The 18,317-nt window shown below is 46.0% G+C and overlaps 1 protein-coding gene across 3 annotated transcripts in view; it reads right to left on the reverse strand.

Annotated features, from left to right (window-relative positions):
* The window catches only part of LOC115083959 (gastrula zinc finger protein XlCGF57.1-like), a 40,841-nt gene extending 22,735 nt beyond the window's left edge, over positions 1–18,106 (reverse strand). Inside the window, exons 1-3 of one of the 3 annotated variants that reach the window (XM_029588141.1) lie at positions 17,240–18,106; positions 4,954–5,049; positions 4,217–4,343 (exon numbers count right to left, since the gene is read on the reverse strand). In XM_029588141.1, coding sequence (XP_029444001.1) covers positions 4,217–4,343; positions 4,954–5,049; positions 17,240–17,263 — 247 coding nt within the window. In that variant the 5' untranslated portion in view covers positions 17,264–18,106. The remainder of the gene's footprint in view (positions 1–4,216; positions 4,344–4,953; positions 5,050–17,239) is intronic. The other 2 variants (XM_029588140.1, XM_029588142.1) reach the window with 2 other exon arrangements.
* Between the last annotated feature and the right edge of the window lie 211 nt (positions 18,107–18,317).

The raw sequence follows: 18,317 nt of genomic DNA on the forward strand, positions 1-18,317 counted from the left end.
AGAAGAAGTAAATATACGCAAATAAAAGACTTACGCATGCCACTTTGACAGGTTTTAAAATAGCAACTTATTTGCGTAAATTTTGGCCCCACCTAAATGCCTCTTGCACGCCCATTTGTTACATGCACAGTTACTCGTGGACCCCGATTTACACATGTAAGCTGCAGTTTTGAAAATAGCATGTATTCATGTATGTGCTATTTTGTGTACACAAGTGCTAATTTTTACATGCACTTTGTTTGAAAATTCACATAAAAACAGCCATACTGGGTCAGACTAAGGGTTAGATTTTAAAAGGTGCGTGTGGGCGTACATGTGCGTGCGCTACCCGGCGTGGATGAGAAGATGGTGCAAGGAAGAGGGATTCAGTCTTGTAAGGAATTGGGGAACCTTTGGGGAAGGGGGGAATCTTTCCAAAGGGATGGGCTCCACCTTAACCAGGGTGGAACCAGACTGCTGGCACTAACCTTTAAAAAGGAGAGAGAGCAGCTTTTAAACTAGAACAAAGGGGAAAGCCGACAGTCGCTCAGCAGCACATGGTTCGGAGAGAGGCATCTTCAAAGGATACTAATAATGCATTAGAATTAGAGCATCCCAACAGTGTGGTTCCAATAATTAGAAAAATAGTCCAAGTGCCTGTAACTAAAAACTCACCTGAGCTAAAAAATTCTAACTTATCCCTATCAATTAAAAAGCAGAATGAAAATACAAACAAAAACACACTTTGAAATGTCTGTATGCTAATGCCAGAAGTCTAAGTAAGATGGGAGAATTAGAATGCATAGCAGTGAATGATGACATAGACTTAATTGGTATCTCAGAGACATGGTGGAAGGAGGACAACCAATGGGACAGTGTTATACCGGGGTACAAATTATATCGCAATGACAGAGAGGAGCACCCGGGAGGCGGTGTGGCGCTTTATGTCCGGGATGGCATAGAGTCCAAAGGATAAGCATCCTGCATGAGACTAAATGCACAACTGAATCTTTATGGGTAGAAATCCCTTGTGTGTTGGGGAAGACTATAGTGATAGGGGTATACTACCGTCCACCTGGTCAAGATGGTGAGATGGACAGTGAAATGCTAAGAGAAATTAGGGAAGTTAACCAATTGGTAGTGCAGTAATAATGGCAGATTTCAATTACTGGATAAATGTATCATCGGGTCACGCTAGAGATATAAAGTTCCTGGATGGAATAAATGACAGTTTTATGGAGCAATTGGTTCAGGAACAGACAAGAGAGGGAGCAATTTTAGATCTAATACTCAGTGGAGCACAGGATTTGGTGAGAGAGGTAACGGTGGTGGGGCCGCTTGGCAATAGTGATCATAATATGATCAAATTTGAATTAATGACTGGAAGGGGGACAGTAAGCAAATCCACGGCTCTTGTGCTAAATTTTCAAGAGGGAAACTTTGACATAATGAGAAAAATAGAAAAAAACTGAAAGGAGCAGCTACAAAGGTAAAAAGGTGCAAGAGGCGTGGTCTTTGTTAAAAAAATACCATCCTAGAAGCACAGTCCAGATGTATTCCACACATTAAGAAAGGTGGAAAGAAGGCAAAACGATTACCGGCATGGTTAAAAGGGAAGGTGAAAGAAGGTATTTTAGCCAAAAGATCTTTATTCAAAAATTGGAAGAAGGATCCAACAGAAGAAAATAGGATAATGCATAAGCGTTGGCAAGTTAAATGTAAGACATTGATAAGACAGGCTAAGAGAGAATTTGAAAAGAACTTGGCCGTAGAGGCAAAAACTCATAATAAAAACATTTTAAAATATATCCGAAGCAGAAAGCCTGTGAGGGAGTCAGTTGGACCGTTAGATGATCAAGGGGTTAAAGGGGCACTTAGAGAAGATAAGGCCATCGTGGAAAGATTAAATGATTTCTTTGCCTTGGTGTTTACTGAACAGGATGTTGGGGAGGTACCCGTACCGGAGAAGGTTTTCATGGGTAATGATTCAGATGGACTGAATCAAATCACGGTGAACCTAGAAGATGTGGTAGGCCTGATTGACAAACTGAAGAGTAATAAGTCACCTGGACCGGATGGTATATACCCCAGGGTTCTGAAGGATCTCAAAAATGAAATTTCAGACCCATTAGTAAAAATTTGTAACCTATCATTAAAATCATCCATTGTACCTGAGGACTGAAGTATAGCTAATGTAACCCCAATATTTAAAAAGGGCTCCAGGATCGATCCGGGAAACTACAGACCAGTTAGTCTGACTTCAGTGCCAGGAAAAATAGTGGAAAGTGTTCTAAATATCAAAATCACAGAACATATAGAAAGACATGGTTTAATGGAACAAAGTTAGCATGGCTTTACCCAAGGCAAGTCCTGCCTCACAAATCTGCTTTACCTTTTTGAAAGAGTTAATAAACATGTGGATAAAGGTGAACCGGTAGATGTAGTGTACTTGGATTTTCAGAAGGCGTTTCCTATAAGCCTCATGAGAGGCTTATAGGAAAAGTAAAAAGTCATGGGATAGGTGGTGATGTCCTTTCGTGGATTACAAACTGGCTAAAAGACAGGAAACAGAGAGTGGGATTAAATGGACAATTTTCTCAGTGGAAGGGAGTGGGCAGTGGAGTGCCTCAGGGATCTGTATTGGGACCCTTACTTTTCAATATATTTATAAATGATCTGGAAAGAAATACGACAAGTGAGGTAGTCAAATTTGCAGATGTTACAAAATTGTTTAGAGTAGTTAAATCACAAGCAGATTGTGATAAATTACAGGAAGACCTTCTGAGACTGGAAAATTGGGCATCAAAATGGCAGATGAAATTTAATGTGGATAAGTGCAAGGTGATGCATATAGGGAAAAATAACCCATGCTATAGTTACACAATGTTAGGTTCCATATTAGGTGCTACCACCCAAGAAAGAGATCTAGGTGTCATAGTGGATAACACATTGAAATTGTCGGTTCAGTGTGCTGCAGCAGATAAAAAAGCAAACAGGATGTTGGGAATTATTAGAAAGGGAATGGTGAGACTACACCTTGAATACTGTATACAATTCTGGTCGCCGCATCTCAAAAAAGATATAATTGCAATGGAGAAGGTACAGAAAAGGCTTACCAAAATGATAAGGGGAATGGAACAGCTCCCCTTTGAGGAAAGACTAAAGAGATTAGGACTTTTCAGCTTGGAGAAGAGATGACTGAGGGGGGATATGATAGAGGTGTTTAAAATCATGAGAGGTCTAGAATGGGTAGATGTGAATCGGTTATTTACTCTTTCGGATAATAGAAAGACTAGGGGGCACTCTATGAAGTTAGCATGGGGCACATTTAAAACTAATCAGAGAAAGCTCTTTTTCACTCAACGCACAATTAAACTCTGGAATTTGTTGCCAGAGGATGTGGTTAGTGCAGTTAGTGTAGCTGTGTTTAAAAAAGGATTGGATAAGTTCTTGGAGGAGAAGTCCATTACCTGCTATTAATTAAGTTGACTTAGAAAACAGCCACTGCTATTACTAGCAACAGTATTTATTTATTGTATTTATTTATAGCTTTTCTATACAGACATTCATTGCACATCACATAGGTTTACAAAGAAATTTGGAATAGACTTTAGTTTTTGGGTACTTGCCAGGTTCTTATGGCTTGGATTGGCCACTGTTGGAAACAGGATGCTGGGCTTGATGGACCCTTGGTCTGACCCAGCATGGCAATTTCTTATAAAATAAGGTGTCTAAAAATTTTCTAAATCAGCCATGTTATTTTCTTTATACTGTAAGTGAATATGCATTAGCAGCTGATTTTATGCATGCAAATGCATTCAAAGCAGTTAACTAATAGGGGTAGGATTTTGTGTTACAACACACTGCATCGCCACGTTAAGAGTTTTATCTCGCAATACACGATAAATCTCCCCATTAGCCAGATTCAGAGCAATATTGGCTATGTTTGTTGGATAACTTTGTTTTGCCTCAGAATGTATCTTATATTAGCCAGATTTGAGCCCTAGATATCAATAGTGATCATTAGCCAGATAACTCACAAGTTATTCAGCTAATGCCTTTGAATATGGACCTCAAGGTGAATAGAGCCCTAATGGAAAGATAGTAAGCACAAGAGAGCAGGATTACAAATTTAAATGATTTCAAAAATTGAAAAGATCAGAAATTAAGTGGATATATTTTAACAAATAACACGGACAAAAGTCTCGACATTTCAGATATGAAATGTAATCCTTACCCATTGATGTCAGAGTCTCATAATTCTCCTTCATGGTCTCCTTGTAAAGCTCCTTCTGCCATTCTTCTAACATCATCCACTCCTCCTCCCCAAAATAGAGAGCGATGTCCTCAAATGTCACAGGGAACTGAAACACAAACCGTTACACAACACACCAAGGAGTGAATTTTCAAAACACATTATGTGTGTAAAAATTAGCATATACACACATAAATAGCATCTACTTGCCTTTTTTGTATTTTATAAAAGTTGAAAATATGCACGAATTTTCCTTTTTGCTTGCACATATAAGCGCATAAAAAATGGGCGGTTTAGGGCATTCCAGAACAGGGCCAACACTTATGCGTGTAAGTTGCTATTTTAAAAGACACTTACGCCTGTACATTTGCTAACTTACTCGCATAGTTTTGCACCTGTTATTTATCTGCCATGAATGATAAGAAGCATCTTTATTGTGTAGTACTGACTGGGTGGGAGGTCAGGCTGAAGGACCAGGAAGGTCTTCATGACCTGGAGAAGGACTGGATGGGGTGGACTAGTGGGTAAACTAGTTAATTTCATTTCGCACATAAATTTTAAAAATAGGTAGGAACAGTGCTTGTGTTCAATGCATTGATATATGTGGTTTAAGTACATTGCATGTATTTGCAAGTAAGCACATATACGCCCGTATGTTGCGGGGTAGAGATACACATATTTTATATGATATATGTGCGGGTTACAAAATACTTGCGTACATCTGCAAGCTTTGAACATGCCCCACTAGGCATGTGCAGCCTGGCCACTCCCCCGCATCCTACGCAGAGTCCCTCAGTCCATGATAAAGCTAAGACCTGGAGGAAAAAAAACTCTACAGTGAGGCAGGAGAGTTTTGTGAGGACTAATATCTTACTGTCTTGAGAGAACCCGCATTACAAGTAATTAAAGTGAAATGTAATCTTACTGGTTAATTTCCTTTCCGTTAGTCCTGACACGCCAGTTCCTCCTAATAGGATTCTCATGCATGCCAGCAGGTGGAGGCAGAGAACTTCATTCATATTTTCTTACATCATCTTGGTTTAATCTTCTGGGATAGCTGGGTGATCCTCAGTAGACTATTGCCATAGCTGTTTATTTTCCTGTCCCTTCTCTCAACCTTTTTTTCCAGGGAGGGGGGTGGATATTGACTAGTCTGTCAGGACTAAAGGAAAGGAAATTAACCAGTAATATTAAATTTCACTTTTCTCTTTGTTCTGCAGACCAGTCCCTACTAATGAGGTGTGTATGAGCAGTAGCTAGTTGGGGCAGGCACAGGCCTTTACAGTCCCTAGCATCTTTCTACCCAACTCTGAGTCACCTCCTGCCTGCAGATCTAGTCTGTAGAGTTTTGTAAATGAGTGTAATGAGGATCAAGTTGCTATCCTGCAGATATCCTGTGGTGCTGCAACTCTAGTTTCAGCCCAGGAGGTTGCCTATACTCAATCTAAATGGCACCTGTTTAACTCCCCTATATACTCAGCCACTATTGCTTCCTTAATCCATCTCCCAGTGGTCACCTTAAATGCTGCCTGGCTCCTTCTTTGGCTCCCAAACAAAACCAACATTCTATCTGATTTCCTGAAACTGTTTGTCACTTTTAAGTACCTCAGCAGAGCTCTTTGGACAAAAGAAATAAATCCCGCACATAACACTAAAAAAATCTTGATACACCCCTGAATTAAAAACTCTGAAACACAATCTGAGAACTCAAGAAAAAAAAATGGCGCAAGGACTCATCGCTCACCCAACTAGCAAAATATAAAACTCTCCTATACTCCTACTGCGAAAATATCCTTAAAACTAAACGCGACTTCTATGCGCAAAGAATCCATAACCCGTAGTTTTCCTTATTAGTTAGCTTGGCAATATTTCAGGAGAGTTAGGACATAAAGAAAACTGTTCAGCACATGCCTCAACCACAGACTTAATATCCCAGCACACAGTAGGAGGGGCAGACTTTAGCTTTTTTTGACCACCACAGCACACTGAGCCGACGATTCAATGTAATATCAACTATGACACCTGGATCTTTTTCCTGGGTGGTAACTCCTAATATGGAACCTAACATCATGCAACTACAGCATGGATTATTCCTCAGCGTTCAGGCAGGTCAATCCCCATGACTGGGTTATGCACCTCTGCCAGCAGACGGAGACGAAGGAAAAGCTGAAGTCATGGTTATACAGACCCGCCCCGACATCAGCCCACCAGTATTCTCCGTCTCCAGCAGATGCTGGGCATGCATTTCCCTTCAGGGGATTGCCTGTAAATAAAAAAAAAAAAAGAAGAAAGAAGTTGGAAAGGAGATATCGTAAAGACGGGATGTGTATGTAGCACCGCTTGCCTCCTGAGGTGATACTGTGCGGTCCTTCCCTCGGTACAGTACCTTCGGTCTGGAAACCTTGAGTGGAGTGGCCCTCAATTTGAATTAGTGGTTGCAGGCCAAGAGGGGCTCGGTGGCATAGGCTTTAGCCCTCTCTCCCCCCGTAGCCGGGACCCATTCCTGCTCTCAGCCAAGCAGGGCTCAGCTCAGGTGAAAAAAAAAAGCAAATAGGAAGAAAGCAGGAGAAGGGTCTGTTTCCTGTCCCGCTCAAATCTCTGGAGTTCTGTGAGGTGAGGAGATAGTGCAGAAAACAAAAGCAGGGAGAGAGAGAGAAGAGACAGAAGATACAGAGTATTGCCAGAAATTAGGAGTTTTGTAGCCACTGCCATGAAGGTCCATATAGAATAGGGTAAGTGAGGGGAAAGGAGAAGGGGGACTGGCCATAGTGCCCCCACCCATTTCAACTCCGAGCCCCCCAAAAAATTCAGTTCTAGCTATCCTTGATTTGTAAAGGGAGAGAGAGAACGTGAAGTGTGTGTGTGTGGTGAGTCTGGTGACTTGTCTGTGCATCAACAGTCCTGTTCAGAGTCCCCTACGGCACCCACACTCAAACGTCAAACAGCCATAAGGGCATTCTAAAAGGGACCGATAATGTACAGACAAAACCCTGGACGTACACACCTCTCACTCTCTGCCCCCCCTCCCCGGACCAGACTGTTAATGTACAGACAAAACTCTGGACGTACACACCTCTCACTCTCTGCCCCCCTCCCCGGACCAGACTGTTAATGTACAGACAAAACTCTGGACGTACACACCTCTCACTCTCTGCCCCCCTCCCCGGACCAGACTGTTAATGTACAGACAAAACCCTGGACGTACACACCTCTCACTCTTTGCCCCCCCCCCCGGGCCAGACTGTTAATGTACAGACAAAACTCTGGGCGTACACACCTCTCACTCTCTGCCCCCCTCCCCGGACCAGACTGTTAATGTACAGACAAAACCCTGGACGTACACACCTCTCACTCTCTGCCCCCCCTCCCCGGACCAGACTGTTAATGTACAGACAAAACTCTGGCCGTACACACCTCTCACTCTCTGCCCCCCCTCCCCGGACCAGACTGTTAATGTACAGACAAAACTCTGGACGTACACACCTCTCACTCTCTGCCCCCCTCCCCGGACCAGACTGTTAATGTACAGACAAAACTCTGGACGTACACACCTCTCACTCTCTGCCCCCCCTCCCCGGACCAGACTGTTAATGTACAGACAAAACCCTGGACGTACACACCTCTCACTCTCTGCCCCCCCTCCCCCTCTCTCCGGACCAGACTGTTAATGTACAGACAAAACTCTGGACGTACACACCTCTCACTCTCTGCCCCCCCTCCCCGGACCAGACTGTTAATGTACAGACAAAACTCTGGACGTACACATCTCTCACTCTCTGCCCCCCCTTCCCCGGACCAGACTGTTAATGTACAGACAAAACTCTGGACGTACACACCTCTCACTCTCTGCCCCCCCTCCCCGGACCAGACTGTTAATGTACAGACAAAACTCTGGCCGTACACACCTCTCACTCTCTGCCCCCCTCCCCGGACCAGACTGTTAATGTACAGACAAAACTCTGGACGTACACACCTCTCACTCTCTGCCCCCCCTCCTCCCCGGACCAGACTGTTAATGTACAGACAAAACTCTGGACGTACACACCTCTCACTCTCTGCCCCCCTCCCCGGACCAGACTGTTAATGTACAGACAAAACTCTGGACGTACACACCTCTCACTCTCTGCCCCCCCCCCCTCCTCCCCGGACCAGACTGTTAATGTACAGACAAAACTCTGGGCGTACACACCTCTCACTCTCTGCCCCCCCCTCCCCGGACCAGACTGTTAATGTACAGACAAAACTCTGGACGTACACACCTCTCACTCTCTGCCCCCCCCCTCCCCGGACCAGACTGTTAATGTACAGACAAAACTCTGGACGTACACACCTCTCACTCTCTGCCCCCCCCCGGACCAGACTGTTAATGTACAGACAAAACTCTGGACGTACACACCTCTCGCTCTCTGCCCCCCCTCCCCGGACCAGACTGTTAATGTACAGACAAAACTCTGGACGTACACACCTCTCGCTCTCTGCCCCCCCTCCTCCCCAGACCAGACTGTTAATGTACAGACAAAACTCTGGACGTACACACCTCTCACTCTCTGCCTCCCTCCCCGGACCAGACTGTTAATGTACAGACAAAACTCTGGACGTACACACCTCTCACTCTCTGCCCCCCCCCTCCCCGGACCAGACTGTTAATGTACAGACAAAACTCTGGACGTACACACCCCTCCCTCTCTCCCCCCCCCTCCCCGGACCAGACTGTTAATGTACAGACAAAACTCTGGACGTACACACCTCTCACTCTCTGCCCCCCCCTCCCCGGACCAGACTGTTAATGTACAGACAAAACTCTGGACGTACACACCTCTCACTCTCTGCCCCCCCTCCTCCCCGGACCAGACTGTTAATGTACAGACAAAACTCTGGACGTACACACCTCTCACTCTCTGCCCCCCCTCCTCCCCGGACCAGACTGTTAATGTACAGACAAAACTCTGGACGTACACACCTCTCACTCTCTGCCCCCCCTCCTCCCCGGACCAGACTGTTAATGTACAGACAAAACTCTGGGCGTACACACCTCTCACTCTCTGCCCCCCTCCCCGGACCAGACTGTTAATGTACAGACAAAACTCTGGACGTACACACCTCTCACTCTCTGCCCCCCCCTCCTCCCCGGACCAGACTGTTAATGTACAGACAAAACTCTGGGCGTACACACCTCTCACTCTCTGCCCCCCCTCCTCCCCGGACCAGACTGTTAATGTACAGACAAAACTCTGGACGTACACACCTCTCACTCTCTGCCCCCCTCCCCGGACCAGACTGTTAATGTACAGACAAAACTCTGGACGTACACACCTCTCACTCTCTGCCCCCCCCCCCCGGACCAGACTGTTAATGTACAGACAAAACTCTGGCCGTACACACCTCTCGCTCTCTGCCCCCCCCTCCCCGGACCAGACTGTTAATGTACAGACAAAACTCTGGGCGTACACACCTCTCGCTCTCTGCCCCCCCTCCTCCCCGGACCAGACTGTTAATGTACAGACAAAACTCTGGACGTACACACCTCTCACTCTCTGCCCCCCTCCCTGGACCAGACTGTTAATGTACAGACAAAACTCTGGGCGTACACACCTCTCACTCTCTGCCCCCCCCTCCCCGGACCAGACTGTTAATGTACAGACAAAACTCTGGGCGTACACACCTCTCACTCTCTGCCCCCCCTCCCCGGACCAGACTGTTAATGTACAGACAAAACTCTGGGCGTACACACCTCTCACTCTCTGCCCCCCCCTCCCCGGACCAGACTGTTAATGTACAGACAAAACTCTGGACGTACACACCTCTCACTCTCTGCCTCCCACTCCCCCTCTCTCCGGACCAGACTGTTAATGTACAGACAAAACTCTGGGCGTACACACCTCTCACTCTCTGCCCCCCCCCCCCCTCCCCGGACCAGACTGTTAATGTACAGACAAAACTCTGGACGTACACACCTCTCACTCTCTGCCCCCCCCCCCCAATAATTCTGCCTAGAGATGCCACTGATCTTAGGGGAGGAGGGCGGGAGCAGTTCTTAACCATGTGCTGTGCTTTTGAACAGGCTGTGGAGAAACTCCTGCCTGCCGTGTAGCACCGGGGTGGCTGCCCTGAGCCACAGCAGAGGGTGGGCAGCTGTAAGGAGTAATTAATTGAGACTCCAGGCCAAGCGAGAGACAAGTGTGAGGGGAACAACGCGACAGCAGGGGAGGGGCCAAGCTTTTGCTGCATCTCTACGGACGAGACCATATCGCTACAGTTTGTTTTTATTACTCAGTTCCAAACCATTGGTCTAAAACATTGTGCTATCTGGAGCAATTTCATTCTTTAATGTCCCCGCATTGCGCAAGACAAAAGTATCTTCACAAACAAAATTGGATCACACCTGCTTCTAAAATATTTACACTTCTGAATGAGGTTTGAGGTAATTATAATGTTCCCTGACAATTGAAAATTTCTGTCACGAACAGCCTCTGAAGCAGGCCTTGAGTCGGGCACTCACTGGAGTATTGCTTTTTCAATAAATGCCTTTGAGGACTTCGGTTTCTCTGTTTTATATTCCTCACAGCAGGGGAGGGGGACAGAGCGTCTGAGAGGCGGGAGGTGGAGAAGGGAAAATCTAAAGGAATCCCCTACATGCTTGCCCAGTCCGTAAGAGCCGCCATGCTGGGTCGGACCAAGGACCGTGGGAGCCCAGCATCCTGTATCCGACAGTCGCCAATCCAGGTCGCAACTACCTGGCAGAACTGATAACGTACATCTAATTCCTGTTACTCACTCCCAAAGATAGCAATTACTGTTTTAGTATATCTGGATAGCAATTCGGTATGGAGTTTTCCTTCAGGAACTCGTCCAAACCTTTTTTTAAACCCCACTATGTCCTCTGGCAACAGATTACACAGCTTGAGTGAAAAAAAGTGACATTTCCACACATCATGCCCATCCCGACAGCTTGGTCCCTTGCCTTTAAATTGGCTATAACAGACAATAAGAAAAATGTCCCAAGGGCCTTCTGTACATTTTTTTTTTTTAATCCAGCAGTTTCATCTTCCCAGTAAAATTATTTGATATGCCCATTCAACCAGGTCTTCAGTATGGATATGAGCGTGAAGGCTGGAGTCTATGCAGGAAAGGACAGAATCTCAATATAAACCCCGCACCACCAGTTCTGTCGCACGCTCCACATCCTACAACACACCTTAAATCTTTCCCCTTACATCTCCTCATACAAAATATCCCCTCTGTAACAGTAACACAAACACATTCCACTGCAAGATTCTTTGTGAAGTAACACAAAGCCTTGCAAAAAAATGACAAATCATGTCAGAGGTACAGCGAGGGTCTCCGCACCCAGGGGCCCAATGCATTTGTGTTGTCTCCCCGCACCCCACCTCTTTCTCCCCCACCCTCACCCGCCAGCGCATCATCACATGCACCACTGTGTGGGGTCTCTTTTCACTGGGGAAGGAAGGACAGGAACCCATCCAGAGCGTCACAACAGGGCCAGTGCTAACTTTTTTTGCAGCCCTGTGCGAACAATTATTGTGTTGGCCCTTCCTCATTTTTTACATTTTATTTGTATTCGTCTTCTAATCAGGGTCAGTGCAAGGCATCCTAAGAGAATCTTACAGCTTTGTGCCCAGCTTTCCCCCCCACAAAGGCCCTCTCCACACACAATTTCAAATTATGCATGTGTAATAAAAGATTTTACATAAAAATGGACACTCAAAGAACAGTCTTTTGAAATAAAAATATCACAACAGCATGTATATTATATTTACATGCACTGCTGTGGTACCAATCAGAAAACCCTGCATAAACCCTAAAAAGACACTTGGAACATACATGGTATTAGGACTTTTGTAATGTATGTTGGATACGGGCTTGGTCCTCAGAAAGCCATGAGCAAACTAAATTACAATATAATAAACCTCCCATTCCAAAACAGCATTAACTGCCAGCACTCACTCACAACCCTATGTAAAGGTGACCCTGCAAACATTACATCAGGCCCTAAAGCACCAATATACTTCCTATAAGGAGAACAGAACAAAGCAACCTTCTTCAGATCCCTACACTGAAACAACACGACACATTAGCAGAATACTTAACATCATTCACACATGCAGAACACAGACAGACCCTCACCAAATACAGAATAAAGAGAGACCATAAAGCATAAATGGAAAAGTACACACATAAAGTAAACTGGAAACTGCAACAAGTCAGCCTCCGCATGTATTGCACCAATGGAAAAACAAAAGCATCACCATTCCTCAGAAAACATCATCAAACAATAAAATCAAAAAATATAAAGCATCAATCATAATAGTAAACCCAAACACTAAGACAATATTTCAAAACAGCATACACATCAAATACCAGATTAATTAAAATCAATAAGGATTAAAAAAAAAAATCACTCTCCATGCCTGGGAACATTTGACTTCTTGTCAACCTGAGATTATTGTGGAGTAGTGGGAGGGGATGGGAGAGGCGCAAACCTTTTCCTCCCTTATATACACACACGTTCATCCTCATGCTCACATAAATACACGACACACACAAACATTCTTTCAAAACTCACACATGGTCACAGACTGGCTGGCTTTCTCTCTCTCAGGCTCAAACATACACTGGCTCCTCTCCCTCTCCTCCACACACACACACACGTGCTAGCTCCACTCCCTCTCCTCCACAAACACACGTGCTGGCTCCTTTCCCTCTCCTCTCCACACACACACACACATACGCTCATTCCACCCCTTCTCTTCCACACAAACACAATCATACATAGGTGGGCTCTGGCTCCAGTCTCTCTCCTTCAGTTGGGCCACAGGCCTCCTTCCACCTAATCCGCCAGGTGGGATGGACCCCCCCCCCCCCCCCCCGGTCGGCCACAGGCCTCCTCCACCTCTGCCTCTGCCGCAGGACTGGATGGGCTCCCCTGGCAGCCGTGGGCCTCCTCCTTTTCTGTTGCTAGGTGGGATGGGCTCTCTGGCGTCCACATGCCTCCTCCTCTTCTGCTGCCAAGCTGGATAGGCTCCCCCAGCAGCCACAGGACTCCTCCCAGTAGTGTAGCCAGAACTGATTTTTTGGGTGGGCCTAAGGTTAACAAAGGTGGGCTGTAGGCATGCAAGTCTGAACCCTACTAGTTGCACTCTTATTGCCTTAGCATTAGTAGTCTACAACAGGCCTTAGCCATTATGAGTGAAACTTTTTAGAATATTTTCACTATTATTTCAAGCACTTATCAACATTAAAAATTTCTTATTAATCTGTCCTTACTATTGTCTACTGCAGGGATTCCAGAGGGGCTCCTCCAGAAAGGTTGTTCAAGTCCAGCCACCATGTTGTACTGCTGACTTTGTGGTGACCAGTTGTACAATAGGTCGCCTGAAGAGGGCGCATGTGGCTCTGGCCAATGGCATTACCCCGATTATTGCTGCCATGGAGCCCAGGACCTGCAGATATCTTCACACATATGGGAGTGGGGCTTGTGACAGGGCCTGCACTTGCTCCTGCAAGTTCTCTATCCTTCTGTCTGTCAGACACACTCTCCCTAACATTCAGGCCGATTCAGTAAAGTCCACGGGAGAGCAGACAAATGCCCACTCGCCTGTGCGCGCAATTCTGTATTTAAATTAGGTCCGGCGGTAGAAATGGGCAAAAGGAGGCGCTAGGGACACTAGCGCGTCCCTAGCGCCTCCTTTTGACCCGGAGCGGCGGCTGTCAGCGGGTTTGACAGCCGAAGCTCAATTTTGCCGGCACCGGTTCTCGAGCCCGCTGACAGCCACGGGCTTGGAAACTGGACGCCAGCAAAACTGAGCGTCCGGTTTTCGGCCCGACAGCCGCCGGCCCATTTTACATTTTTGTTTTCTCTTTTTTTTTTTTTTTTACTTTTTTTACTCTTTGGGACCTCCGACTTAATATCTCCAGTTTTTACTGCTTTTCTGTGCACTTTCCCGGTGCCGGCGGAAACTAGCGCCTACTTTTGGGTAGGTGCTAATTTCTTAAAGTAAAATGTGCGGCTTGGCTGCACATTTTACTTTCTGTATCGCGCGCGCATACCTAATAGGGCCCTCAACATGCATTTGCATGTTGAGGGCGCTATTAGGTGCCGCGGGTTGGACGCGCATTTTCCGCCCCTTACTGAATAAGGGTTAAGGGAAAACGCGCGTCCAAGGGCAGGTTAACAGTGCGCTCCGTTGGAGCGCACTGTACTGTCTCGGCCTGTTGGTGTTGAAAAGTACCAGCGTTTCAGACAGGTGAAACTTCTCTTTGCCTTGTTCACCAACCTGCTTAATTTCTCCAGGCCATGAACAGTTCTCTCTTTGGCTTGTCGGCCTTCCTGCAGGGAGTCTGCTCTTATTAGTCAGTTGACCAAGTAAGGGTGCACTTTGACCCCTTCCTTAAGAAGGCCGCCACTACTACCATCACCTTTGTAAAGGTTTTTAGTGCCGTGGCCAGCCCAAAGGGGGAGTGCCCTGAACTGGTAATGCGGACCGGCTGCCTCGAAGCGTACGTAACACTGGGGGAACGTGAAAATATGCGTCCGAGAGATCTAAGGCTGCCAGGAATCCCCCTGTCCTTATGCCTGCTTTTACCGTAGCCAGTGATTCCTTGCAGAAATGGGGAACTGCCAAGGCCCTGTTTACTCGCTCTAGGTCCAGCCCTGGCTGAAAGCTTCCTTCCTTCTTTGGTACTAGGAAGTAAATGCCAGGTGTGGGGCCCGGCGGGTCCCTAACGTTGCTGGCTTTTTCTGGAGGAAGGGTGCGGGGCTGAGCCACTTGAACAGTGCGCGCCGGGGAGCGCGCGCGTCCTTTCCTCTGCCTCTGGAACAAGTTTCAGGGTGGTTAAGATATTCCTCCGCAGCTTCGGAGGGCGAGGCAGCCCCAGGCAAGCAGCGTCAGTGACCAGAGCCCCCGGGGGAGGAGGAGTCTGAGTTTTCCCTCAGACTTTTAAACAGTCTGGGAACACCCCTGATTCCAGGGATTGATTTATCAAAATATTACAAATGTTTTCTGAACAAATTTCAGCTAAACCTTTGAAAATTAACCCAGGACAGGGGTTCAATGGAGAATTTGATATTTTTGGTTTATTTATAATCTGTTTTATAACAGCATTCGTGGTTTTCTCAAAGGACGACCAATTATACACTGTTTGTTCTTTATAATTTGGACAGGGTAAATGCAAAAATTATTGAGTTATTTTGACTATCTTGCTTTGAAAGTGTGATGCAATTTAATTACACATGTCATTATCAATATTTTGGTTTTTATTTTGTGCTGGTGCAGTTAAGGATTTAACAATGTTAAATAGTATAGCCGGATTATTTTTGCTAGTAAAATTTTATTTGCAAAAAAAATTTTTTTTTTTTCTTTATTTACTTCTTGTTAAAAGGACAGCACTGCAATATCTTATTCATCCCATCTCTGGCTTCAGCAAAATTAACATCTGTAAGAGACAGAGCCTTATCGCTAGCTGGGCCTAAAATCTGGATAAACTCCCAACTGAACTAAGATTAGAAACAAACAAGGCAGAATTAAAAAAAAAATTAAAACATGGCTTTATCAACAGGCTTTCAGTGAAGGTGAAAACAGAGCATAACATGAGAGATGAGTAATGCAATTTGCCAACATAATGTCCTTTTTGTGATGTGTTTTTGGTTTTAATATAAAATTGTAATAGAATTTAATAATGTAATGGCAATACTGTATTTTATGTACATTCTATTTATTTGATGTAAGATGTTACTTTTTAGTTAATTGACAACTGATGTAAACCGATATGACGGCTTATGCCAAATACCGGTATAAAAATTTTAATAAATAAATTACACTGTTTCTGGAAACTGTATTTCGTTCACACTTGCAGAACACAGACAGATCCTTACCAAATACTGAATAAAAGAGACCAAAAAAGTATAAACAGACATATACTTACACTCATGCTCTGTCACTCACCCACATGCATGCTATCTCACACACACTCTCCATCACACATGCATGCACCTGCTCTGTCACCCTCACATACTCTGTCACACATACATGCTCTCGGTCACTCACACATTTTTTCATACATGAATGCTCTCTCACACACACATGCTGTCACTCACACACACACACTTGCTTTCATTTTCATACGGATACACACATGCTTGCTCTCTGTCATTTTCACACACACATACATTCATGCATGTTCTCAGGCCACGCTTCTCTTCTTTGCCTGCTCTTCCAGCTGCCAGCAGGATGAGCTCTATGGATGGCCTGTTGGGTCTTTCCTGTTCCTCATGCCACTGGTCCTGTTGGTCAGGAGTGGTCAGATGCAATAGCTTCCTTCCACTTCCGGATGTGCAAACCCCAGAAGTAGCAACCAAAATGGGAGTCCCCATAATGGGCCAGTCTTCTGGTCTGTGGGCCGGTTGGTAACCTTAAGTACTGCACTGAATTGGATCAAATTGGGTGGGGATATATGGGTTACCCTAGGCCCGATCTGATCTATTAGCGACCTCTATACCTAAGATAAAGCTGGACGGGATGCATAGCCAATGGCTGAACTATCATGATGTTCTGGTGATCCCTCCTTTAAAGATGCCTCCAGGGCATGAAGCTCAGTGCAGCATTTAAGATGATAATTTCCAGGCAGTTCTATTTCAAGCCTGGTTTTGGAGTGGGGCCAGCACAGGCTGCCCTGCCCCCTTTTGAATGTTTCAACTTTTCTCTGATGACCCCTGGCAGAGGCACCAAAAATAAAAAAAAACAAATCTAGGCTTCTTTTGGGGCCACTAAACCTGGCTTGAATTGAGGACATGTACCTACCCTACATTGTTCAATAATAAATAATAAAATTCAGAAATTAGCAACAGCCAGCACTGCCCTGTAGGTTCATTCACACCAATGTCCTAGATAACAATCCCATCTCTATTCTAAATATTGCAATCTCAGCTCGCTCGCTCTCCTCTCCCCCAGGAATAACATTCATTCCCTGTAGTGCAAGCTGCTGTACCTGTGCAGGCGCTGCCTCCGCCATTCTCCTTCCTGCTTTATCTGGGGAAGGAGCTGCAGGGGGATCTGCTCTCTCAGCTGGAAGGTGGCAGATCAGGAGGAACGCGCTCCCTTCTCTCTCTTTCTTTCCTGGGATGAAGGCTTCAGGTTCCGCTGCTCTCTCAATGGCCGGTGCTTGCAGGGAATGTTACCGGGTTAGGAGGGAGGGAGAAAGGAAGAGGAGAGATCCAGGCAGAGAAACAGAAAGCTTAGAAAGGAAACCCCTGGGTGACTGTTAGTGCTACTGCTCACAAGCTTCAAACGTGTGCTCATTCAGCTCCCCTTGGGGGGGGGGGGGGGGGTCTGTCATCATTTGTCCGGTATTGGTGCAGGTATTTTCCCGTCGCAGGACGCCTCGCGGCCATCTTCGGACTGGCAAAGAGCTGCCACTTATCCCCAGCCACGGCTGCCACGCGCGGCTCCGGGCCGGCAGGGGCTGCGCTCCAGCTCTGGCTCGGGGTTGGGGGTAGAGCTCTCCGCGCTGGGCATTCTGGGATTGCTCGGGTTTCCCTGCGAAAATTCCGACTCCCAACGGTCGCTTCCGGTTTGAAGTCCGCGCGTGGCTTCTTCGGCAGCGCGAGAGGAGCTCCGAAGTCGGGCTTTCGTCTCGCCCGTCACAATGCTGCCCAGCACTTTCTCTTACTGTGGGAAAATGCCTCGGGGGGGGGGAGCGGTTAGAAAACATAGGCAGGAGGATTATTCTCTCTTACGAGCAGACAGGAGGTTAACCCCCTTGCCTTGCTTGCCACCGCCACTCGGTGCAGGTGGCGCCCAGACAGAAAAGTTACCACAGGCTCCCCTGGGACTTAACTGCACAAAACCACTTTCAATACCGATCCCTATGCTTTTCAATATTAAACGTTGTTTGTGTATATACAGTATATATGCATACACACACACAAACAAACATATATAATACTTTTTGAATATGTTTTTTAGACATAATCACAGTACCTGATGAATGTGTAATCTGTGACAGATTGCAAAAATATTTTCTATTCCGCCTTTCGTGACCCTTCAAAACTGATTACATTTAGGTA

The sequence above is a fragment of the Rhinatrema bivittatum genome, chromosome 2 (genome assembly GCF_901001135.1).
Source record: "Rhinatrema bivittatum chromosome 2, aRhiBiv1.1, whole genome shotgun sequence".
Lineage (NCBI taxonomy): Eukaryota > Metazoa > Chordata > Amphibia > Gymnophiona > Rhinatrematidae > Rhinatrema > Rhinatrema bivittatum.